Below are 22,448 nucleotides of genomic sequence, written 5' to 3' on the forward strand. Positions count from 1 at the left end.
ATAGATAAATTGATATATGATATATTGTAAAAATGAATATGTAAAATAAAAAAATAAATTTTAATGATATATTTTAAAAAATAAGATAAAGAAGTGATTGAAAATGCTCTAAGAGTTGAATAACTAGGCCATCAATGCCAGTTCTTGGGCCTTTATTCATGGACTATCATCAGGTTGGGCCTAGTCGGTAATCACGACTATATATACCTCCCGAGTACAAGAATTTCGGGCTCCTGTGGATTGTATGCGAAGCCCGACGAGGCGGTTGCAATGGGGTGGGTGTGGAAGGACGATGGACCAGACGAGCTTGATTCGTACGCCGGCGGAGTTATTCCGGGAGGAAATTGCTCTATCAGAAAGGCAGTGAAGTCGAAGTGCAGAACTGAGGAGGTCGAGCCTGGGAAGTTCATCAGGAAGTGCGAGAAAACCGAGCAGCTTCTCAGGGATTGCATCGGGAAGTACGTTTCTTCGTTTATATATTTATGTACCCTTGTTTGGTTGACGAGAAAATATAAACAGTAGAAAAGTGAGCTGATTTTTTCGTTCTAATTGATTTCTCGATTATTTTGTATTAAAACAAATCCATGATAGTACATTGCTGGGATTGTATCTATTTATCTAATTTATAAGTTATTTCCATAATTATAAGGATAAATTCTGGTCTGTGTGGAATTTTATTTAGTGCTTGTGATGTTGTTCTGAATTTCCTTTTTTCATTGATTTGTCTTAATACGATAATTGAATTAAAAAAATCACATTTTAAACTGCTTTTGAATTTGTTTGCCCTCAGTTACGACTTACGAGTGGTACGTTTATTCTGAGTTTAATTGTTTATTAAATGGACTTAAAAATGCGAATAGATATGAGATTCAGAGAATATTTTATTATGACTCTGCAAACGCAACATTGTTTTTTGAGAATAACTTCAAATCGGATGTAATGTAAAGAGGGGATTTATACCCTCCAATGGCCAGACTACACATCACCATCTCAAGAAAATTAGAATGGAATTAGCCACATGCAATCCACTTCAATCCCCCAATCTCTCTTTCTCCCTCTCTCTCTCAAGCTGAACATTTCTGCTCTCTCTCTCCTCAAGCTGCACCCCTTATTCTCGAAACTCGTAGGTAGACTCTGAGAGGAAATGCCCACCCCTGCTTGAAGGCCAGTGAAAGTATTATCGTTTTGAAAAAAATTAGCTCTGATTGAACATTCACAAATGTGAACTTGTATTCTTGGATGAAGATAAATCTCCAAATGGATGCAGGACAAATTGCTTGGCTTCCAGGTCTCAATTACGCTGTGCAAATTACTTCAGTGTTGCATGGTCTCCATTGAATCATTGTCTTCTTACACACCCATCGACCAAATTCTCCTCAATTGTGGCTCCTTTGGCAATTCAATTGCCTTAGATGGTCGCACCTAGATTGGAAACGTGAATTCAAAATTCCTTCGTCTTGAACAATCGCTGAACACCACGCATCTCTGCCCCTGTATTGCAGCTAGACAATCCACCTCTGCTGCCCAAGTGCCCTACAAGTTTCAAGTTGCAATGGCTTCAGGGAAGAGAGACTGAGGGGGTGTCACTTGAGGAGAGGAGGGATTGATGTGATTTACCTATGGCCAGTTTCATTCTAATTTTTTTGGAATGGTGACGTATCATTTGGTCATTAGAGGGTGTAAACCTCCTCTTTACACCACATCTTGTTCCTAGCCTCCCTCTTTTTTTTTACCCGGTTAAACTCTGGACCTGTATAATTCGTCTCCATCTCATTGATCAGGTAAATCATCTGCTTCTCACCGATGGGACGGGGCTCCTAGAAATTGTTTGCACCTAAGGTTTTGAAATTTGGACCTAGAGAGAGCATATCACTAAGATCAAGGCTCTTACCACTTGAGCCACCGGGGTTAGAGAAAATGATTTTGATTTTTTTTATACGGAAAATGATTAGATGAAAAGGTTTTGGGAGAGAAAAAAGTGTCTTGGCGTTTAAAAGATGATTGGATTCAGATGGAAAATTTTTCTTAAAAGATGTTTGGAAGAAAAATTTTATGAGGTGTGTTTGTGAAAGTAATTGGACCTATTGAAAATATGTCTGGGAAGGAAACTTTATGTTGTAATTAGAAATTTGGAGAGAGAAATTTGGAGAGAGAAAATTCTCTCCGTACACTTTCTTTCTCAGTTTCTCTTTCGAGTGAGGTTAGCTTAGGATGGTGTTCATGATTGGGTGAAGGGTGGTAGTTCCTTGTGTTGATTAACCTGTAATTCAGTTGGGTGTTAAGTTCAGTAGGGTGTGTAATGGGTCATTCAAAACTAGTGCTTATCGAATCCAAGGCTTTTGAGTTAGTAAGGGAGGGGAGGTTTGTCCATATAATAGAGAAAGGTTGGAAGGTGGTGAAGGAGATTAGGCTGGGGATAGGCACAACAAGGTGGTTTTTACATGCTTTGGAGGAGAGCTTGAAGGCTGGGAGGCAGGGGTATTACTCTGCTCATAGAGATGGTGATAGGGGCTTTGTTGCTCAGCGCCGTCTTAACTCAAGAGGTTGCTTTATGGCGTTGATGGAATATGGGGGGGGTGGGTATCGAAATTTTATATTCATACCAGAGGATAGGGAAGGAAGGGGGTGGAGGAAGATGGTGGAGGCGCTGAAGGTGGTTAGTGCAGGTCCTCCTCAGCCTCCATATCAGCCTCCTTCTCGGTCTTACAGGGAGGTATTGCAGTCCACAGGTAGTGGTTGGGTTAGCCATCACTCTGACACACCAGCAGGTTCAAGAGGGGTAGGTCTGCAAAGGGGTGTCGCCATTCCTGTAGATGATCAGTCGAAGATGGTAGAAGGCAGAGCTGCTGTCGGTTTACATGAGGAATGCGTGTTGCGTGCCTTACAGGATATGAAAAGTCAAGTGGACTGGTTACAAGCAAATATAGTGTGGTTGATACGGTGTGCTGAGGGGTCTGAAGGGCTGGGTGTGGGCTTGAGTATGTCTAAGGGCTTTGCACCAAAAGGGACTCAGGAGTTGCCGAAGACTAATGGGATATTAAAGGGGAATCAGATTCAAACTAATGGGCTTCAGGCTGGGAGGGTGGGCCAGGAAGGAGAGGCTGACTTGAAGGGGAAGAAAGTTGCAAATGGGCTGGGCTTCATCAGAAGCCCACTTCGGGTTTGGCAGGAGAAAGGCCCGAAATCAAGGATTTCGGGTTTGAGGGAGGGACCCGAGTCTTCCACTTAGGGCCCGAGTCTCGAGTTGGGTCCGGCACAGACAGGGCCGATGATCAGCGGCGCCTCAGGTGGTGGCCCGGCGGTGGCCTCAGAGTCGCCGGAAGTGGTGGTGGGAGGCAATACAGGCGGCGAGGAACCTTTGTATGCTGATGTTGGCGCTGGTGTTGCTCGGGGAGGGTCACCCCTTCTTGGGGTGCCTCAGTCTCCTTCGACAGGACCTAGGTCTCCATCTTTATTGGCTCAGACGCAGTTAAAGCAGTAGGGGGAAGAAAATTTGGCATGCGGGTCTGAAGATGCCAGTGAAGAGATGGCTCTCGGAGATGAAGGGGAAGGGATGCTAACACTGTTTGACCCTTGCAAATTATTTTCCGAGGGGGAGGAGGCAGTAGGAGAGGATCCTACTCCGTTAAATATGGTTCCGCCTAGTATCTCATCGGATTGGGTCCTGAAAAAAGTAGAGGAACTTCAGAGCTGTCTGGGGATCTCGTGTGTGGGTTATGAAGAGCAGTTTAAAGCTTTGATTATAGCCATAGAGGCAGGTCAGCAGGGTGCAGGGTCAAGAAAAGAAAGGGAGTTAAAGAGGCTGATGTTGTCCATTAATTATGATGGAAAGGAGGGGAGTGTGAGTCGTGGAAGAAACAAGGGGAGGGGTGGTATAGTTGATAAATGAAGCCCAAAATATTGAGTTGGAATGTGAGGGGGCTGAATGAGATTAATAAACGCCTTAGAATAAGAGCTTTATTAAAGCAATGGAAGGTAGATATCATTTGTTTGCAGGAAACAAAGTTGAAACTTGTCAATCGTAGCATTGTTAAGAGCATATGGAGCTGCCCATATGCAGGTTGGGCTTACTTACCCTCGTTTGGGGCCTCGGGAGGTATTTTGGTTATGTGGGATAAGAGGGTGGTGGAGAGTTCGGATGAGTTTGTGGGGGAGTTTGCGGTGGGGTGTTTGTTTAAAAATATAGATGATGGATTCATGTGGGCCTTTGCTGGGGTTTACGGTCCTAATATAGATAGGAAAAGGCGGATGCTTTGGGATGAATTGGCTGGTCTTTGTTCTTGGTGGGAGGTTCCATGGTGTATTGGAGGGGATTTTAATGTGACAAGATTTGCCAGTGAAAGATCAGGGGAGGGACGTCAAAATCAAGCTATGGTGGATTTTTCAGATTTCATTTTTGAGTCAGGCCTCATGGATCTACCACTTATGGGAGGGGAGTATACTTGGTCTAACCATTTCTCTTGGTCAAGACTGGACAGGTTTCTCATTTCCCCTTCTTGGGAACTGCAATACCCAGTTGTAAGTCAGAAAAGACTCCCAAGAATTTGTTCCGATCATTTTCCTGTAATGCTTGATGGTGGTGGAATCATAGGGGGCAAAAGGTCATTCAAGTTTGAGAACATGTGGTTAAAAAATGAGGGCTTTGTGGATTTGGTTAGACAATGGTGGAGCTCTTATTTATTTGAGGGCAATCCGAGCAATGTGTTGGCCAGGAAATTGAAAGTTTTGAAATTGAATTTGAAGATATGAAATGAACAGGTGTTTGGTGATGTAACTTTACAGATGAAAAATTTGACACAAGAGCTACAAAGTTTGGAGGGTGTAGGAGTTGAAAACAACCGTAAAGAGCAAGTAGTTTCTGAACTTGAAAGATTGACTTTATTGGAGGAAATTTCTTGGAGACAGAAGTCAAGGGCTCTATGGCTACGAGAAGGGGATAAAAGTACTAAATTTTTTCATCGCATGGCTAATGCACATAGAAGATTTAATTCTATAGAGTCATTGAATATTGAGGGAGTGGCATCCTCGGATCAGGTCTTGTTGAAGGATTTTGTGGCTGGCCACTTCGAAAATTTGTTGTCAGAACCTCATACATGGAGGCCTACAGTAGATGGTTTAGTTTTTTAGGGCATTGATCAAAATAGCAAGACATGGCTGGAAAGACCTTTTGAAGAGGAAGAGGTAATACTAGTCATTAGAAAAATGAACAAAGATAAAGCCCCAGGCCCGAATGGTTTCACTTTGACTTTTTTTCAGACTTGCTGGGAGGTGGTAAGAGAAGATGTTATGCTGGTTTTTCAGGAATTCTTTACTCATGACAAATTTGAAAAAAACTTAAATGCGACTTTTATTGCTTTAGTTCCAAAAAAGGCCGGTGCAAAGGAGATACAAGACTTTAGACCGATTAGTCTCGTGGGCAGCGTGTATAAGATATTGTCAAAAGTTCTTGCTAATAGAATGAGCACAGTAATGGAAAAGATTATCTCTAAATCTCAAAATGCCTTTGTGAGGGGGAGACAAATTTTAGATTCGGTTCTTATCGCAAATGAATGCCTGGATAGCAGAATTAGCTCGGGAGTCCCAGGTCTTCTATGCAAACTTGACATGGAGAATGCATATGATCATGTTAATTGGGATTTCTTGATATACATTTTGAGTAGATGTGGGTTTGGGGAAAAATGGAGGATGTGGATAAGGCATTGTGTGTCTACGGTTCGTTTCTCGGTTTTGGTAAATGGTGATCTTGTGGGTTTCTTTAACAGTTCGCGGGGACTACGACAAGGTGATCCATTATCACCCCTTTTATTTGTTCTAGTAATGGAGGCACTAAGTAGGATGGTGTCGGCATCAGTAGGGGGAGGATTTTTTTCAGGATTTTCGGTGGGTGCTGCATATGGCCCTATCATTATTTCTCATCTTTTGTTTGCAGATGATACTTTGCTGTTTTGTGAGGCCAATGTTGGACATATTCAATCTTTGAAGGCCATTCTACTCTGTTTTGAAGCTGTATCTGGGCTGAAAATTAATCTTGCCAAGACAGAAATGGCAGTGGGAGACGTAAGCAATATTAGGGGGTTGGCTAACATATTGGGTTGTGCAGTTTCTTCGTTGCCGTTGAAGTACCTTGGGCTTCCTTTGGGGGCTGCTTTCAAAGCCAAGTCTATTTGGGAAGGGGTGCTGGAAAAATTTGAGCGTAGGTTGGCCGGATAGAAAAAGTTGTACTTATCAAAAGGGGGGCGGATTACACTTATTAAGAGTACTTTATCCAACCTCCCTATGTACTATCTATCTTTATTTCCACTCCCCGCTAGCATTGCATCAAGAATAGAGAAGCTACAACGTGATTTTTTATGGAGTGGCATAGGAGATGAGTTTAAGTTTCACTTAGTGGGATGGGACAAGGTTTGCTCTCTTTTGAAGGATGGTGGGCTGGGGGTTCGAAATTTGAGGGCTTTTAACAAGGCATTATTAGGTAAATGGTTGTGACGTTATAATTATGAGGGGGAAGCTTTATGGAAAGGGGTGATTGACTCGAAGTATGGGAGTGAACGGGGGGGGGGGGGTTCTAAAGAGGGCCGGGGGACATATAGAGTGGGACTATGGAAGTACATACGTAAGGTTTGGTGCTCCTTTGCTAGTAATACTCGATTGAGCTTGGGGGATGGTAGTAGGATCAACTTTTGGAGGGATGTGTGGGTGGGTGACACGGCTTTGAAGGAGGCCTATCCAACAATTTTTAGCATTGCAAGGGATAAGGAAGCCACGGTGGCTGATCTGCGGTTACTTCATCAAAGTTCACAAGAGTGGAACATTATTTTTACCCGAGAGGCTCATGATTGGGAAGTGAATATTCTGGTGGAATTTTTCAGTTTGCTGTATAATGCTCTGCTTTTGCAGTCACAAATGAAGATGCCTTGGTATGGAGACTTACTAGGAGAGGAAAATTCACGGTAAGTTCTTTCTATGACTCTATTACCATGCAACAAAGGCATAATTTCCCTTGGAAGAACATATGGAGGAGCAAAGCACCAACCAAGGCAGCATTCTTTGTATGGACAGCAGCTTTAGGGAAGATCTTGACCATTGATAACCTTAGAAGATGTGGTCTTATCATCACAGATTGGTGCTGTTTGTGTAGAGATAGTGGTGAAACGGTGGATCATCTACTTTTACATTGTGAGTTTGCTAGAGGTATCTGGAATTATTTTTTCAACAAACTGGGAGTCGCATGGGTCATGCCAGACAGGGTGGTTGATCTTCTAGCATGTTGGAGAGGGATCACTGGGACATCACAGATTGTAGCCGTGTGGAAGATGGTCCCTGTTTGTATTTTTTGGTGTATTTGGAGTGAACGAAATGAGCGACTTTTTGAGGATCATGAACGTTCCTCGGAAGTGTTTCGTAGTTTTTTCTGGAAGACTTTGTTTCAGTGGACCATTGCTTTAGATTTCAATGGTTCCAGCTTCCATGACTTCCTTTTATCTATTTCTAGTTCCTAAATAGGTGTATGTCTTTGTATACCCCTAGTGTACTTGGGCTATGCCTATCTTTCTATCAATGAATTACTTATTACCTATCAAAAAAAATGTCTGGGAAGAAAAACTTTGAGGTGCGCATGTGTGTGTTTGTATGTTTTTTTGTTGTGAAAATTGTTTCTGTTTAATCTTTTGGCAAAGAAAATGATTAGATCGAATTGAAAAGAACAGTATCTCGCTTGATTGAGAAATTTTAGATTAAGATGAAAATTTTTTAACAAAATTTTCACAAAATATTTAAACCAAATATGTCTCTCTGACTTGATTGTAGAAGACATTGTCTAAAATTAGTATGTACAAACTCAAATTCTGGGAGAAAGTACATTTTGCACCCCCAAACTTTGACTGGTCTTTTCAATTTGTTCTAAAATTTACCAAAACCATAAATACGCACCCCAAACTACCGCCATTTTATCAGTTGGCATCAAAACTACCAATGGTCCAATATATACTATATGTTTGAGGATGTAAAATGTACTTTCCCATTGTTTGTGAAATCATCTTGCTGTAATTTTGCCATGGATGTATGTCTATACTTCAGTTAGGATGTATTGTTCACATTGGTATGTTTATATTTTATAATATATATGATACATTATTACAATGGCTTGAATCTTCAAGACTTCCTTGTATCTCTAGATTCCCATGATTAGGTGTTGCTCTTGTATATGATAACAACCTCCAATTTGTGTGCTTTTGGTAGCAATATGGTTGCAACAGGTCAAGCAGAGGTGATTGGGTATATATTCTGACTGGCAGGTTTGATCTTACGCTTTCTTTATTTTTAATCAGGCCTGTCGAAGTGGTTGCATCCAACCAAGAATACACTGAAGATGATGTTACAGCTGAGGTGCTTAAGGGGCCTGTCTCTTTTGAGATGTCAGAGCATGGGGCATACGACTTCCCTGGGTTACGCAGTGATCTTGAAGCCATGACGCATAGCTTCCTTAACGGTATCAACCGTTTCTTTGAAGAGGCTGAAGAGATGAAGAATGGCTTCTTTAATGTTTTTGGAGCTACACGCGTGTTTGATGGGGAGTCTTCATCCCCACCATCAACGAGGCGAGGGATACCAGGCGAAGGCCATTCAAGGAAAGATTCCTTTCCCAAAACAACTGAGCCAGACTCGGGACATTTTGATCTTTCTGGGTTGGCAAAAGATGTTTGAAGCATACCAACTGTTGATCTTTACGTTGCTACTTGATGGTTTGTTAAGAAAATAAGTACAGTGGTCTTTTTGTTTGTAGCCCTTTTTTGTTTTAGCATATTAAGGGTATGGAAAGAAAGTAGAGTGGTACGTTATAAAGTATAAAGTGAGTATGCGCCATTTTCAGAGGAGTGGTCATTTCATGGTGGTAGATATGGTTTTGAAATTATCACGTTGCCTTGAGTTGTGAAGATGGGTGCTTTTTGCTGAATCTTGGGGGTTTGAATGGACCGTAATATGTGCACAGATGAATTTGAAAAAGTCAGGGTGAATGATTCGAGGCAATCCTGAAGTGATTATCCATACCATGAAATGATTGGATATCATTTGCTTCATGGTGTGTGAGTTCCACTTTGGCAAGATCTTATTGCCTTTATTTGAATAATATGGACTACTACCATTGTGCTGCACTCTTGGGGGTGGGGGAGCTTTACTGCAGCCACGTTTTACTACACGTGCAAGCTGTGCCAGGATATGATCGTGTAATGATAGTTATGTATGTTAAGGAGCATAAAGGTAGGGGCCTAGGGCCCGAGCCCGATAGATGGAAGATAGAAAACACGAGGCTTTGACTATTGGGTTTTCTATTACTTGGACGTGCGCGTAGAGCTTTTTAGTCTTTCCACGTGTTGAGTTGCCCCTTCCCCCCACCCGCCAAAAAAGCACACTTGGAAAGTGGCATGCCTTTGTTGAAGTCTTCTAAGAAATCGATTATCAGCATATCAAATGCACATTCGGAATTACGAAATGCCAACTTGTCCGAGTAGTGGCACGCCACCATTCAATTCTTTGACCAAACAAATAGGATGTCAACAGAAAGAAGCCGATCGAGCCGAAGCCCCCAAGTAGCCATCGGCCCCAGCCCCTCGTTGATAAAGACTGGCACAATTAAAAGCAAATGCGCTTTGAAAGGAACTGCCCAACCTAAAAAAAAAAAAAAAAAAGAGGGACCGGTTCCTCTCACGTAGTGTGAAACACGGTTATCATGACTTGGTATAACATATTATCAAATAAGTAAATGAAAGACTTTTCTTTCAACTCGGTCTTATCGTACACACACAACTCTCGTTTTTATGCATTAATGTTGACCCTTGGTGTTGGAAGTGATCGTTTTGGACCATTCCTTTTTGGGTGGATATCTCCCATTCCACTCTGGCAAGTGTCATGTGCTTTAATCATTTTAGACCACTTCATTAATCTTTGGTCGTACAACTTTTAAATGTTATTAGGAGAAAAACTTGAACGATATAATTATGAGATTATACACACATTTTTAAAGAATACTTTTTGTACAAATCTACTTTAAATTAAAGTTGGTTACATTAAAATTTAATATATTTATGATTATTCCATAATTATATAGTGACTAAAAGAAGTTCTCACTTTATTCTACAAGATATTTGGAGGCAGTCTAATCTGATAAACTGGCTAGTTTATTTTTTGAGATAAGATGAGATGAGTTGAGATTAAAGTTAAAAAATTGAATAAAATATTGTTAGAATATATTTTTTAATATTTTTTTATTTTGAGATTTAAAAAAATTGAATTGTTTATTTTATTTTATGTAAAAATTTAAAAAAATTATAATGATGAGATGAGATGATATGATATGATATGTTTCTTGAAAACAAACGAGATTCTCCCATAAAAGTCAAAAAAAAAAAAAAGCACCGGCATGGACCAGCAGCCGGCTTGCGGAGAGTCCAGCCTTAATAAGCCGAACCCAATTCCAGGCTCCAGCTCATTATGGTGATACGAAAAGCAATACCCGGCGCCAATCACAAGATCTCTGCCTACTGTTTCAAGTGGGGCCCACACGTCCTAAACTCGGAAATAGATATGGAACCAAGTCATGGGACCCTCCTGGAGGGGCACTGTTTTCTAGTTTATTTATCTGCGCGTCCCTTGAAATTTCAAACATTCCAACTGAAAATCCTGCAAGTCTCCCTCCATTCCGTCTCTACCTCCTTTCCTGAAGGTCATTTTTTCATATCTTTAATCTTTCTTTTTACAATTTCTCGACTTGAGTTCAGTCGATTTTTATCAATTCTTTCTTTGGGTTTCTCGTTACGATAGTCTTGTTCATTGAGGTTTTGTTTAATAGCTTTCAAGGGTTCTCTTCCAATTTGTTCAATTGGTTTTTACACCCAACATCCAATTGCTTTCTGAGTTGGTGGTTGGTGAAAGAAGCCTCATTGTTCGATGTTTTTGGCGTCAGAATCATACGCCCTTTTGTAGAATAAAGATACGAGGTTTTAGTATTTTTATCGTCTGTGAGTAGTATTAAGTAGTAATAGAATCAGATGGGAAATAACTGTGTGGGATCGAGATCTTGTCCCAATTACGGACTCCTCCAATCGATTTCGACTTCTGTTTGGTGGTCTAGAACGTCGGACTGCATTGTTTCTAACAAAGGAATAACCAGTGGATCCTCCTCTGTGCATAACGAATCAGAATTCCATTTCCCTGTTGTACAGAACAAGCCCCCGGCAACGGTGAAGATGGTCAATGGAGATACTAAATTGGCAGAGCCGCTAAGTCATGAAGAGGAGAGTAAATTATCAAAACCCGAAAACCGGGAGGAAAATACTAATAAAACAGGGGAACCAATGAGGCACGAGAAAGAGAGTACGAAACCTACACAGCCGGCAAGATCAAAGCAGGAGGACGAGCAGGAGGTTACTGATAAGCAATCAAGGCCGAGGAATAAGCCTTTTCATGTGAAGAGGATGGCGAGTGCGGGGCTTCAGGCCGACTCGGTGTTGCAAACCAAGGCGGGCCATTTGAAGGAGTACTACAACTTGGGGAAGGAGCTTGGACACGGGCAGTTTGGGAAGACTTTTCTTTGTGTGGATAAGGTGACCGGGAAAGAGTACGCCTGCAAATCCATCGCTAAGAGGAAGTTGTTGACGAAGGAAGATGTGGAAGATGTGAGGAGGGAGATTCAAATAATGCACCATTTGGCGGGGCTGCCTAATATAGTTTCCATCCGAGGGGCTTATGAGGATGCCGTTGCAGTTCATGTTGTGATGGAGTTGTGCGCAGGGGGTGAGCTCTTCGATAGGATCATTCAGCAGGGGCATTTTACGGAAAGAAAGGCAGCACAGCTCACTAGGACTATAGTTGGTGTCGTAGAAGCCTGTCACTCTTTGGGTGTCATGCATTGTGATCTTAAGCCTGAGAATTTTCTTTTTGTCAACGAGCAGGAGGATTCGCCTCTTAAGGCTATAGATTTTGGATTATCAGTATTCTTCAAGCCAGGTTTGTTCTCTTTTTTCCCTGCTGAGATCCATTTATTTTACACTTTCTGGTATTTCTTTGCCCTTCACCTCAATCCGTCTAGTCATATCATTTACAATTACTACCATTATACTTAATACTTTAAATTTCATAACCTTCCAAATGTTTTTATTGGGAACTTCCTCATGAACATATTCAGCTTTGCCCTTAACAATTGCAATTAGTTGGCCAGAAGTAGTGATATAGCTGTTAGTATTATTCCAATAATGGACTTGATCATGGTAAATCCAATATAATATAATTATATTGAGTGCTTTATTTTGGCCAGTATTTAATGTTACATTTATTTTCAGCGCCATACATACAACTTTGCTATGTATATTTCATTAATTACAGTCCTGGATTACAGGGGAGGTTTTCAGTGACGTCGTTGGAAGTCCATATTACGTTGCCCCTGAAATTTTGTGCAAGCATTACGGTCCAGAAGCAGATGTTTGGAGTGCTGGAGTGATCCTTTACATTCTTTTAAGTGGCGTGCCTCCATTTTGGGCCGGTAAGAATCCTGATATGCTGTACTGTACCGTATGAGTTTATTGTTCTCATGTTCACTTTCATAAATATGTTTCATCTTTCTAACCATTCAAATGTACGGTTCTTTTCTTTCCTTGCTTTCAATTCCAAGCAGAAACGGAGAAAGAAATATTTGAAGAAGTTTTGCATGGTGATCTTAACTTCTCATCAGATCCCTGGCCTAATATCTCCGAGAGTGCTAAAGATTTAGTTAGAAAGATGCTCGTCAGAGACCCAAGAAAGAGGATAACTGCGCATGAAATATTGTGTAAGTTCTTTTGTTCTTTCTTCGTTCTTTTTCCCTCTCCGTGTATATGGTTGGGAACAATTGTGACAGAGGGCATGTCATATCATATAAATTCACCTACAATTTTAACAGACAATGAAGAAAGAATGAAAATGCTAGATTAGCCAGTCAAACTTTAGCTTTTCGGTAAGTAAGCTGATAGATATTCAGAAGTCCATGACCTGATTGATGCCACCTAAATTACGTGTCAGATACACAAATTTAATGAGTAGTTTCCTTCGTACTATTTATGAAATTCAGGATGACGAGCATCACAAGCCATTGTTGCTTGACTATAACAGAGGCGTTTTCTAGCAGGAAAAAAAAAAAGAAAGAAGAAAAACAAAACAAAAGCAAACGAAATGAAATAAAGCATAAGAAAAGCAGAATCTTGAAAGTTTTTGGACAAGACAGATGACTTTGCATATACACATTTGAGCTAGTGGTGTATTTGATGAACATATGGAAATTCAGTTTTATGTTAATATTAAGCAGCACCTTTTCTGATTATGTTTGTTGTGGTTCCTTGCAGGCCACCCTTGGATTCAGGTTGATGGCGTGGCTCCAGACAAGCCTCTTGATTCTGCAGTCTTGAGTCGCTTAAAACAGTTTTCTGCAATGAACAAGCTTAAGAAGATGGCTCTTAGAGTAAGTTCTTGCTGTTTTTTTTTTCATAGCATAAGACAATCCCACGTGTATCCATAATTAATTCTTTATAAACTTGGTATGAAAAGAATTTTCTTTTATTAACTTTTACATCCATTATTTGCAGGTTATTGCACAGCACCTCTCTGAAGAAGAAATTGCTGGGTTAAAAGAAATGTTTAAGGTGATAGACGCTGACAATAGTGGTCAAATTACTTTTGAAGAACTCAAACATGGACTGGAAAGATTTGGTGCCAATCTGAATGAATCTGAAATACACGATCTTATGCACGCTGTAAGTATTGCTGCGGAATCATGATTATGATTTGTTCACATGCTGCACTTGAAACCCAAAAACTCTCTGTTAGCATTAGAAATTACCAATGGTCCTAATGTTTGTTCTGAAATTACAGGCAGATGTTGATAATAGTGGCACAATTGATTATGATGAGTTCATTGCTGCAACATTGCATCTAAACAAAATCGAGAGGGATCACCTATTTGCAGCTTTTTCATATTTTGATAAAGATAGCAGCGGCTATATCACTCAAGATGAGCTTCAACAGGCTTGTGAGGAGTTTGGCATCGAGGATTCCCACTTGGAAGAAATGATTCGAGAAGTAGATCAGGATAATGTAAGTACTTTTTCTTCATAATTAGGTAGTGTTAATATGACTTGAATAATACATCCTCCCATCAATAGCAAATATAGCATAAAGAGTAGCACACATGTATATACGTGTGAAAAACTTGCAGGAGTGTGTGATAGAGTGTTAGTAAATATTGGAGCAGTGAAATGCTCATTAGCATATGCACATGTGGGTTTTGAATTTATAACCTTAACCTCCAGTTGGGAGGTATGAAGTGTCATTTAGGGAGAGTTACTTGGCATAGTTGATGAAAAATAAAATCTGATAGAAGAATTTCTAACCCCACAAACACCCTCTTATCATAAGGAAGTGTCATTGCCTTCTTGTTGAGGCCTGACCTTCCTTGTGATAAGAAATGGGAATGTTTAATTCAGTTCTATTTCGTGCTGATTCTAAGATTTCCTTTTATATTTATGATCTTTCAGGACGGAAGAATAGATTACGATGAGTTTGTAGCCATGATGGAAAAAGGCAACACCAACTTGGGTAAGAAGGATCTACATAGTGGTTTTAGCATGGGATTTAGGGAAGCACTTACTGTTTGTTGATATAATTAAGGCCTTCTTTTTTTTAATCCTTTTTTACCATGTAACTTCTTCTTCCCAATGGTTTTGTGAAAAGTATACGACTCCTAGCTCCTTGTAAGGTCCGAGAAACATCAGGTGCTTGTAAATAGTAAATGCCTGATCCCTTTCACGTTGAATTTACTTGACTAAATGCGTGTTTGATGGGTTATACTGTCTCGTATAATATGTGAAGCAAAATTTTGCTGCATCTCTCTTTCTCTCTCTCACACACACGCACGCACGACATGTGTGATGTGTATATGCGAAGTCGTTTATTCTGGGGAACAGTTAACAATAGGACCTTATTGTGTCGAATTAGCAGTTGGTCGGATGCATTATGTAATGGGATAACGAAACTTCAATAAATTAATTCAGAGATGGGATAATGAATATTAACATACATAGCTATGTGGGGACGTTCAAACTATTATTATTAATGAAGCTTCAGTCTGTTGACATATATTGGGTTGGCCCACTTTGTATTTATCCATCCCTAACTCTAAGAATTTGCTAGATTTTCAACTGCGCTGTCCTTTTTCAACCACCGTTCGGCCCGATCCTAAGTTCATGATCAATCATAAATAAGCACCGGTAAAATGGTTGTTACTCTTTATTATTTATTATTTATTATTTGGAAAAAAAAAAGTCTAATATATCACATCCCTATAAAGTAATTTTTTATTAACTAAAAATTTATTAAAATTAATTAAAATTATCAATAGAATGCTATGCCAAAAAGATTTGGAGTGTAACCGATCCGATTTTATGCATTTTTTATAATCTAATTGGTATATATTGATTTTAAAAATTTAAGAATCAATTCACTATTAAAATCGGAATTTCTAACTTTTTTAATTTCGGTCCGTTCCGGTTCAGTTTTACAGATTATTTATTTTAATAATAATATAATATTTATATATACTAAATTATTAGTCTATTTATGTTATAATATAAGTACATTATTTTATAATAATTAATACATACAAGTATAATATTAAATTTTACTATAACCTATATATGCTCTGGACTTTTTATATGTTATATAGGTTTTATCAAAATATTGAAGCAGAAAAGCAAAGCAAGTAGAGTAAAGATTAATGTTTATATTTAAGATTAAAATTTATATGTTATATCAAATGTTATATTAAAAATTATAAAATTAATTTTATGTTATATCGTATTTAAATATTAGATTTAATTGAGTTGTTTCCAGACGGCCTAAATGCTGAGAAGGTTGAATGGTACGTTGATTGAAGAGGTGCAAGTGGACCTTATACTTGAAAGAATCGTTATAATAATTAATAAAATTGCAAGGAAACAGCTCATTGTACGGCCATATTTGGATGTTGAAGTGAGTTGAGTTGAGTTGAGTTGAGTTGAGATAATAAAATATTATTAAAATATTATTTTTTAATATTATTATTATTTTAAAATTTAAAAAAATTAAATTATTTATTATATTTTGTATTGGAATTTGAAAAAGTTGTAATAATGAGTTGAGATGAGTTGAGAGGAATTTGTGATCCAAACAAAGCCTAATATGACAGTGCGAATAAAATTATGGACGTTGGGAATTCATCCTCAAGATTCACAAATATTGAAAGTAAAAAAAGAGTTAAAATAAAAAAAAAAATTTATATTTAATATTTAAAAATTCACAAATAAACAAGGAAAAAAAAGTTTGAGACCCGTTTGATAAGGAAATATTCTCATTCTATTTCATCTTATCTCGTCTTATCATTATAATTTTTTTAAATTTTTATATAAAATATAATAAAAATTTTAATTTTTTTCAAATATCGTAATAATAATAATATTAAAAAATAATATTCTAATAATATTTTATTCAATTCATCTAAAATTATCTCATCTCATCTTATTATTTAAACAAATCCAAATCTTGCATGAGACGAATTTATCATAATTTGGTATAACAATAAAGTTTGAAGGAAAATAGTAAGAGTTTGAGAAGTTAAGCATTGGATGGGGCCCAATGGGGGGGGTGTTGTGACAGCCATGTTTGTATGTGAAAAATACGCAAATCATTTTATAAACTTTCCTTTCGGATTTTACAAAGCTTGAATGAAGGCTGATGGTTACGAAGCCAGCTTTTGAATGCAACGTACCATCCACTAAATCCCGATCCCCAAATACAAACATAAAATTTCTCTGTACCTCGGTGGAGCCCCCTACGCCCAACCAGAAAAAAAAAAAAATGGACGAGCAGGATTGTCCAGGATGAATGATCCGGTGGCTCTTTCTCTGTCTGTTTTTTCTTCCCACCATAATCAGCCCCGCACGTTGTGACAGCTCACGCGAGGTAAGGTGGTGTGGGCCACATGTCGAGTCGAGGTTGGCCTAACGTGGGAAGCCAATCAAGTTGATCGGTCGTGCCACGTCATGAGCTGTGTGGAACACCCACCTGCGAACAAACTACAGTCACCCCACCCCCACCCACGTTCTTAAACAGCCCCTTCTGTTCTGTTTCAATCATTGGTTCATTCCTTAACTGACTATCATGCCCTTCCCTTCTTATTTTAATTCACTCCCTTGTAACTCTTTTCACCTACCTTCGTGCCTTTCCTTTTTAGGTTTTAAGTTTACTTTAAAAACAAAATACATTAAAAAAGGAAATATTTTATTGTATTTTTTTTTTTTAACACCTTCCATAAGAGCTGTGGTACTTGCCGTCTGAGTAGTACAGTTCTATTTGACTGCCAATTTAAATTAATTTTTTTATTTATTTTTAATTTTTTTATTATTTTCAAGTATAAAAAAAAAATCAATACACTAATAATTATTTTCTTAACTATTAAATAAAACAAATTAAAATAATGAGATGATAAATTAAATGGACAAAATAACACTTTTCATTTATTAACGATTCAAAATTAGTTCAAAATAATGAGTTGGTGCCGCTCTATGTCTGTTGGTCATGTGAAATACTTCATTCACATTATTTAAAAGAAAAAAATTTAATTTATAAGATTTAAATTTTAAAATTTATCTATTAAATTAAATTAATTTATTTTTCTAGTGATTATTATTTTTTTAAATAATGTTAAGCATAAATGTACAAATTCTATATAAAAGGCAGAAGCTACTAAAATAAAATGATTTTTTTATAGTAAAGTCCATTTATTTTAATTTTACAAATGACGGTTACTTTTTTTTTTTTTTTAATTCCCTCAGGGCATCAACGTTCAGATTTCGAACCGATAGTTTTATCGGAAAAAACAAAAAAAGGATTTCGAACCGCTAGTAGTTACAGACTACAGTTTTCAGATCGAGTGGCAGTTAAGTCATTTTAGTATCTCCTATCAATCCATTCTCTTCATTGAAAAACTCGTCCTTGTTCAGGTTCTTTTCCACGGCTTCTCTCTACCCCTCACCCCCTCTCTCTCGTATTCTCGAACTAAACCAGAGGAGTATCTGCCACCAACTCTCGCTGTACCTTTCGAGCTCAACTATTTCAAGCACTTCAACTTCGCTAGTGCTTCTAATCTACACCACTATCAATCTTTCTTCAAATTCCACTCTGTTTCAGTCTTTTCTTCAATCTGTCATAATTCAGGTTTGGAAGATGCTTTATATTTATCTTGCTCTCGGTGTTTCTCTGTGTCTGCGAGGTTCCTATTTATAATCTGAGTCCAAATACTCAAAACCCAAATTTCCTGGGTAAATATTTAAACTTTTCAAGCATTGCGTCTCTTTGACTTTTAATAATGGGCTTTTAAAAACAATGTTGTTTTGAGCTCTATATAGCATAGTTTTGGAGTCTAGTGGTTGAATTGGTGCGTTTTAGTATTTGGTATCTGTGTTTTCTTTTCCATATTCATTTTACATATCCTCTGCTGGAGGTGCTCCAGTTTGTAAAACCATTGCAGTCTACGATGGTTTTATTAATCCTCTGCTTCTTTGCTGAGTAAATGAAATCTTAGTGGAAAAAGGTAAAGATTCATTACACTAAGCTCGTGTTATACTGACCATGCTTCTTTGTCTTAATTGATGTGTGTGTGTGTGTGTGTGTGTGTGTGTGTGTTCAGTTCTTGATTGTGAATAACACTGATGACCTGAAATGGAGAGAGATCCTTCACTGGTGCCAGCAGTCACAAACATAAATGCTAAAACTGTTAATTGTTTGTTTATTCATTTATTGTTTGTTTGACAACTTTAGGCGTTTTTTGTTCCGTTTTCGTTTTCCGACAAGCTGACTGATAGTATGATTACCAAAATCCGCACCCGACCCTTTCTATCTTGATGGAGGATAGATGCTTGAAATAAGGAAACGATGGTTTTTAATCTAGATCTTTATTGGATGTTTGGTGGATATGGGAAAACGAGAGAGAACACCTTTTTTTAAGAACTCATGCTTCTCCCTGCGACAAAACGGAGCTTTGAACATTTTACGTAAATCTTTTTGCAATTGAAGATATAAGGTAAGGATCATAACAAGGAAGGAATCATTGAAGAAAAATGCTGCTTGTATTCTGTAAATGATCTGATTCTATTTCCAATTTTAGTTCATGTGATTGACTGGATTGGGCAAGTGTCTTTTGGCTTAACTGAGGTATTGACAATCAGCATTGACTGGTTCTGCAGAAAGTCTTCGTTCCTTTCTGAAAGCCTCTGTCGCGTAATGGAATCTGAAAATGGGGTTACTGTGAAGGACGAGAGTTCTATTATTGAGAGAAAATATGTGGAAGAATCAGTTGTGGATTTGAAGAGAGAGGTTGAGGATGGTGGTAACGGTGAAGTTCCCACCATGAGTGGAAAACCCGACCCAGCCACAAAAATCAAAAGCCTTAAATCTTCTGGAGTGGTGGTCAAAGCCTCTGCAATGGTTCCTGCAAGTAAAACTTCAAAATCTATAAAGGTTCTGTCCAAAGAATTTTCTCATATGAGCTGATTCTTTATTTCTAATCATAGCATATATGAAGGGTGCACCTTGTAAATATTTTAGCATCTGATTTTTCTTTTTGCGGTCAGGAACCCGGAAATCTGCATGGTGGCTCCCCAAAGAACAATAGACTGGGAAAGGATAAACCCAATCCGATAGCCACAACTACATTTTCACGTAGTCAGAGATCAATCCTTACACAGAGTCTTTCCTTCCCATCAAGAGGGGTTCGTTCTGATGTTATGAACAAGAGCATCGAGGTGTACCCAGTGAAAAGAGATCAAGCCAAACACGCTCAAAGACAAGGGACTAAATCCCAAGCCTCAAGTGGAACAGTCACAAATACAATGAGTGGGGCACCTAGTCGGCGGACTTCTTTAGCATCCATGCCTACCATTAGACGCACTGTGGTAATTTCTTCTCTCTTTTTTTGGCGGGGGGGTTCCTTCCCTTTATTGCCCTACTTTGTGCTTAACTTGGTTTCCTGCTAGTATCAGCCTGGGAAGTATGCTTCTTTGAATGCAACTATTAACTGTCCTCCTGCTGAGGAATCCCTGTGAGTCACAGCCTTTTTCAGAATAATTTTGTTATAGATTTCAGGAGAGGCATTTATATTTTTCTGCTGAACAATTCTCAGCCTATGATGTGATGTAACTGCAGATCAGTTAATCCAAATTTGAATCCTATCAAAGCAGCACTGCTTGTGAAAGAGGATGATGAGGCTCGTTCCACTACTTCGTATGATCCTTTCCTTGATCAGCTTCATTTCTTTTTCATTTGTTACAAATAAAATCATTCATTGTCTCTCAGCTCTCTCTTCAGTTTTCTGTTGTCTTCTTGTACTACTTTGACATCTCATTTGTCTTTATTATTATCAGAAGTGCTACTCCTCGCGGGACTCCTTGTGATCGGAGGAGCAGTGGTTCAGGATTTTCCTTCAAATTGGACGAACGAGCTGAAAAACGAAGGGAGGTAGTTGACGCATGTACAACCTGTTAAATTTTTTCTATCTACAACGCAAACCACTGATTCTTTTTTTGTTGATCAGTTCTTTTCAAAACTTGAAGAGAAGATTCAGGCAAAAGAAGTGGAAAGAACTAACTTGCAAGCAAAATCAAAGGTATTGGGATAGCTTTTTCTTTTGTTTGGCACTTGGTAGATATTTTCTTCTCTTTTTAGCTTCCTGCTTTGCCTGGTCCCATTTCAGCTATTTACTCCGTCTCCGTGTTCTGACTATCTTGCAGGAAAACCAGGAAGCCGAGATCAAGCAACTGAGAAAAAGCCTGACATTTAAAGCTACACCCATGCCCAGTTTCTACAAAGAGCCTCCTCCAAGAGCTGAACTAAAGAAGGTAACTCATCGGTTTTTTTTAAGCTTTCAGGGTTGTCTTAGTCAATAATTTGCAAAACACAATGGGTTTCATGGAATTTGGGTTCCATGGCACTTGTTAGCTAATGCAGTCTCTCTCTCTTCGCAAGCAACACTTGAAATAGAACATACATCTTCCTGGCCAACATCAGATATGGTTCAATTTTACAATGATCAGATTTGTTTTTTTTCTAAGAACTACAAACAGGTGAAGTTCAAGCAGGTTTGGGCGAGAACAATTTTAAAGCTCTTTTAAGTTTTAACGCAACACACCAACTGAATTGAAAAAGTATGCTCCTGGGACTCCTAGTAATAAACAAAAGTAAAGTCGTGTCGCTTAACAGAGTTTTAAGGTGTGAAATGAGCTAGAGAAACCTACTCTTTCTTCTCCTCGCTCTGCTTCATGCACCTCACATTCTTGGTATATCAACATTTTGTCTTCCTCATTGACCTAGATACCAACCACACGCGCAATATCTCCAAAGCTTGGAAGGCAAAAGGGCTCTGTGACCGTGACAAACAACTCTTCAGAAGGTGATGGGCCTGGCCTTAGCCCACGCCTGAACCCATCTCCAAAGCTCAAGAAGAACAAGAATTCTGTTACTGCAAACAACTCTTCAGAAGTTAGTGCATCTTGTCGTGGCCCACATCTTAACCGAGAACATAGTAATTCAAACAAAGGGTTACAGGCAGAATCTGATAAAAATGTTGTTGCTTCAAAGAAGACCATCAGGAAGTCCCAAACCAGGCTTCAGACTCAGGAAAGTGCAGTCACTAAAACTGAAAGAAAGCCTGCCAAATCTAAAACAGAGGACCCTGGAGAAGAGACCCAAAACCAGAAAGAATGCAGAGGAGAAGGTGAAGAAAGCCAGAATCAGTCCATGTGTCTTTCAGAATGCTCGGATGAGATAGACCCAGAGTCTGAAATGGATACTGCCCAGAATAACGCACCGGTTCTTAATTCATCTACCCTTGAGATTATGCCTCATGAAGTTACTGTCGGAGGTTAAAGACATAAATCTTGGACCTTGTATTTTTATAGGTTTAAAAATTTTAAGTTCCATTTGACTTTTCAAAAAGAAGAGAGTTTGATGTTGTTGTGAATATGGTGGTTGCCAGTAAATCATGTAATTCGAATATTTTTATCTACAGGTTAATGTAACTATGCTTGTCTTTCATTGTTATAGTTTTGCTATATGAAAGTGTTATCTTCAATTAATGAGAAGACTTTTCTGTTGTCTTCTTTTTGTATAGATCAGGGAAGGGTATCGAAGGCAAGTTCTTCTTACACTGAAGATAGATGTGCACACAAACGATGTCCGAATCCCTAGTGAGGTTAGCGTTAGAGAAGTGAAGACTCTTGCTCACTGCACATTACATAAGGTGGCAATGCCTCTCTTTTTTTTTTTTTTTTTTTAAAAAAAAAAGAGGACAAGACCCCAATTTTATTGATTGTCCTCACTTGTGGCGGAGGGAAACC

General features: G+C 38.6%; 3 protein-coding genes across 6 annotated transcripts; all 3 read left to right on the top strand.

The window, feature by feature from the left end:
* Window positions 1-225: 225 nt before the first annotated feature.
* Window positions 226-8,933, top strand: LOC118348050 (fra a 1-associated protein-like). Its single transcript, XM_035688824.1, has 2 exons — window positions 226-458; window positions 8,328-8,933. The coding sequence occupies exons 1-2, from the start codon at window positions 271-273 to the stop codon at window positions 8,701-8,703; spliced, it is 564 nt and encodes a 187-aa protein (XP_035544717.1). The 5' UTR covers window positions 226-270; the 3' UTR covers window positions 8,704-8,933.
* A 1,742-nt stretch (window positions 8,934-10,675) lies between these two features.
* Window positions 10,676-14,870, top strand: LOC109011889 (calcium-dependent protein kinase 26-like). The gene is made up of 7 exons (XM_018993252.2): window positions 10,676-12,003; window positions 12,392-12,535; window positions 12,668-12,820; window positions 13,371-13,486; window positions 13,611-13,778; window positions 13,897-14,118; window positions 14,559-14,870. Exons 1-7 carry the CDS (start codon window positions 11,046-11,048, stop codon window positions 14,679-14,681), a joined length of 1,884 nt encoding a protein of 627 aa, XP_018848797.2. The 5' UTR covers window positions 10,676-11,045; the 3' UTR covers window positions 14,682-14,870.
* A 3,185-nt stretch (window positions 14,871-18,055) lies between these two features.
* On the top strand, window positions 18,056-22,152 carry LOC109011890 (protein WVD2-like 4). Of its 4 annotated transcripts, none has more exons than XM_018993256.2 (9): window positions 18,056-18,377; window positions 19,302-19,575; window positions 19,689-20,009; window positions 20,091-20,155; window positions 20,260-20,337; window positions 20,478-20,571; window positions 20,648-20,719; window positions 20,844-20,951; window positions 21,424-22,152. In XM_018993256.2, the coding sequence occupies exons 2-9, from the start codon at window positions 19,339-19,341 to the stop codon at window positions 21,976-21,978; spliced, it is 1,530 nt and encodes a 509-aa protein (XP_018848801.2). In that variant the 5' UTR covers window positions 18,056-18,377; window positions 19,302-19,338; the 3' UTR covers window positions 21,979-22,152. The 4 variants fall into 4 exon arrangements, with proteins under 4 accessions (XP_018848801.2, XP_018848798.2, XP_018848802.2 ...); XM_018993253.2 differs by having other exon boundaries at window positions 18,056-18,273; XM_018993257.2 differs by having other exon boundaries at window positions 18,057-18,273; window positions 20,097-20,155.
* Window positions 22,153-22,448: the final 296 nt, after the last annotated feature.

This window comes from Juglans regia, chromosome 3 (genome assembly GCF_001411555.2).
Source record: "Juglans regia cultivar Chandler chromosome 3, Walnut 2.0, whole genome shotgun sequence".
Taxonomy (NCBI): Eukaryota; Viridiplantae; Streptophyta; class Magnoliopsida; order Fagales; family Juglandaceae; genus Juglans; species Juglans regia.

Coding starts and splice junctions, on each gene's coding strand:
- LOC118348050 (XM_035688824.1), top strand. CDS start 271: ATGGGGTGGGTGTGGAAGGACGATGGACCAGACGAGCTTGATTCGTAC. Junction 459..8,327: donor CTCAGGGATTGCATCGGGAA/GTACGTTTCTTC, acceptor ATTTTTAATCAG/GCCTGTCGAAGTGGTTGCAT.
- LOC109011889 (XM_018993252.2), top strand. CDS start 11,046: ATGGGAAATAACTGTGTGGGATCGAGATCTTGTCCCAATTACGGACTC. Junction 12,004..12,391: donor ATCAGTATTCTTCAAGCCAG/GTTTGTTCTCTT, acceptor CCTGGATTACAG/GGGAGGTTTTCAGTGACGTC. Junction 13,779..13,896: donor TACACGATCTTATGCACGCT/GTAAGTATTGCT, acceptor CTGAAATTACAG/GCAGATGTTGATAATAGTGG.
- LOC109011890 (XM_018993256.2), top strand. CDS start 19,339: ATGGAATCTGAAAATGGGGTTACTGTGAAGGACGAGAGTTCTATTATT. Junction 20,010..20,090: donor CTACCATTAGACGCACTGTG/GTAATTTCTTCT, acceptor GTTTCCTGCTAG/TATCAGCCTGGGAAGTATGC. Junction 20,720..20,843: donor ACTTGCAAGCAAAATCAAAG/GTATTGGGATAG, acceptor ACTATCTTGCAG/GAAAACCAGGAAGCCGAGAT.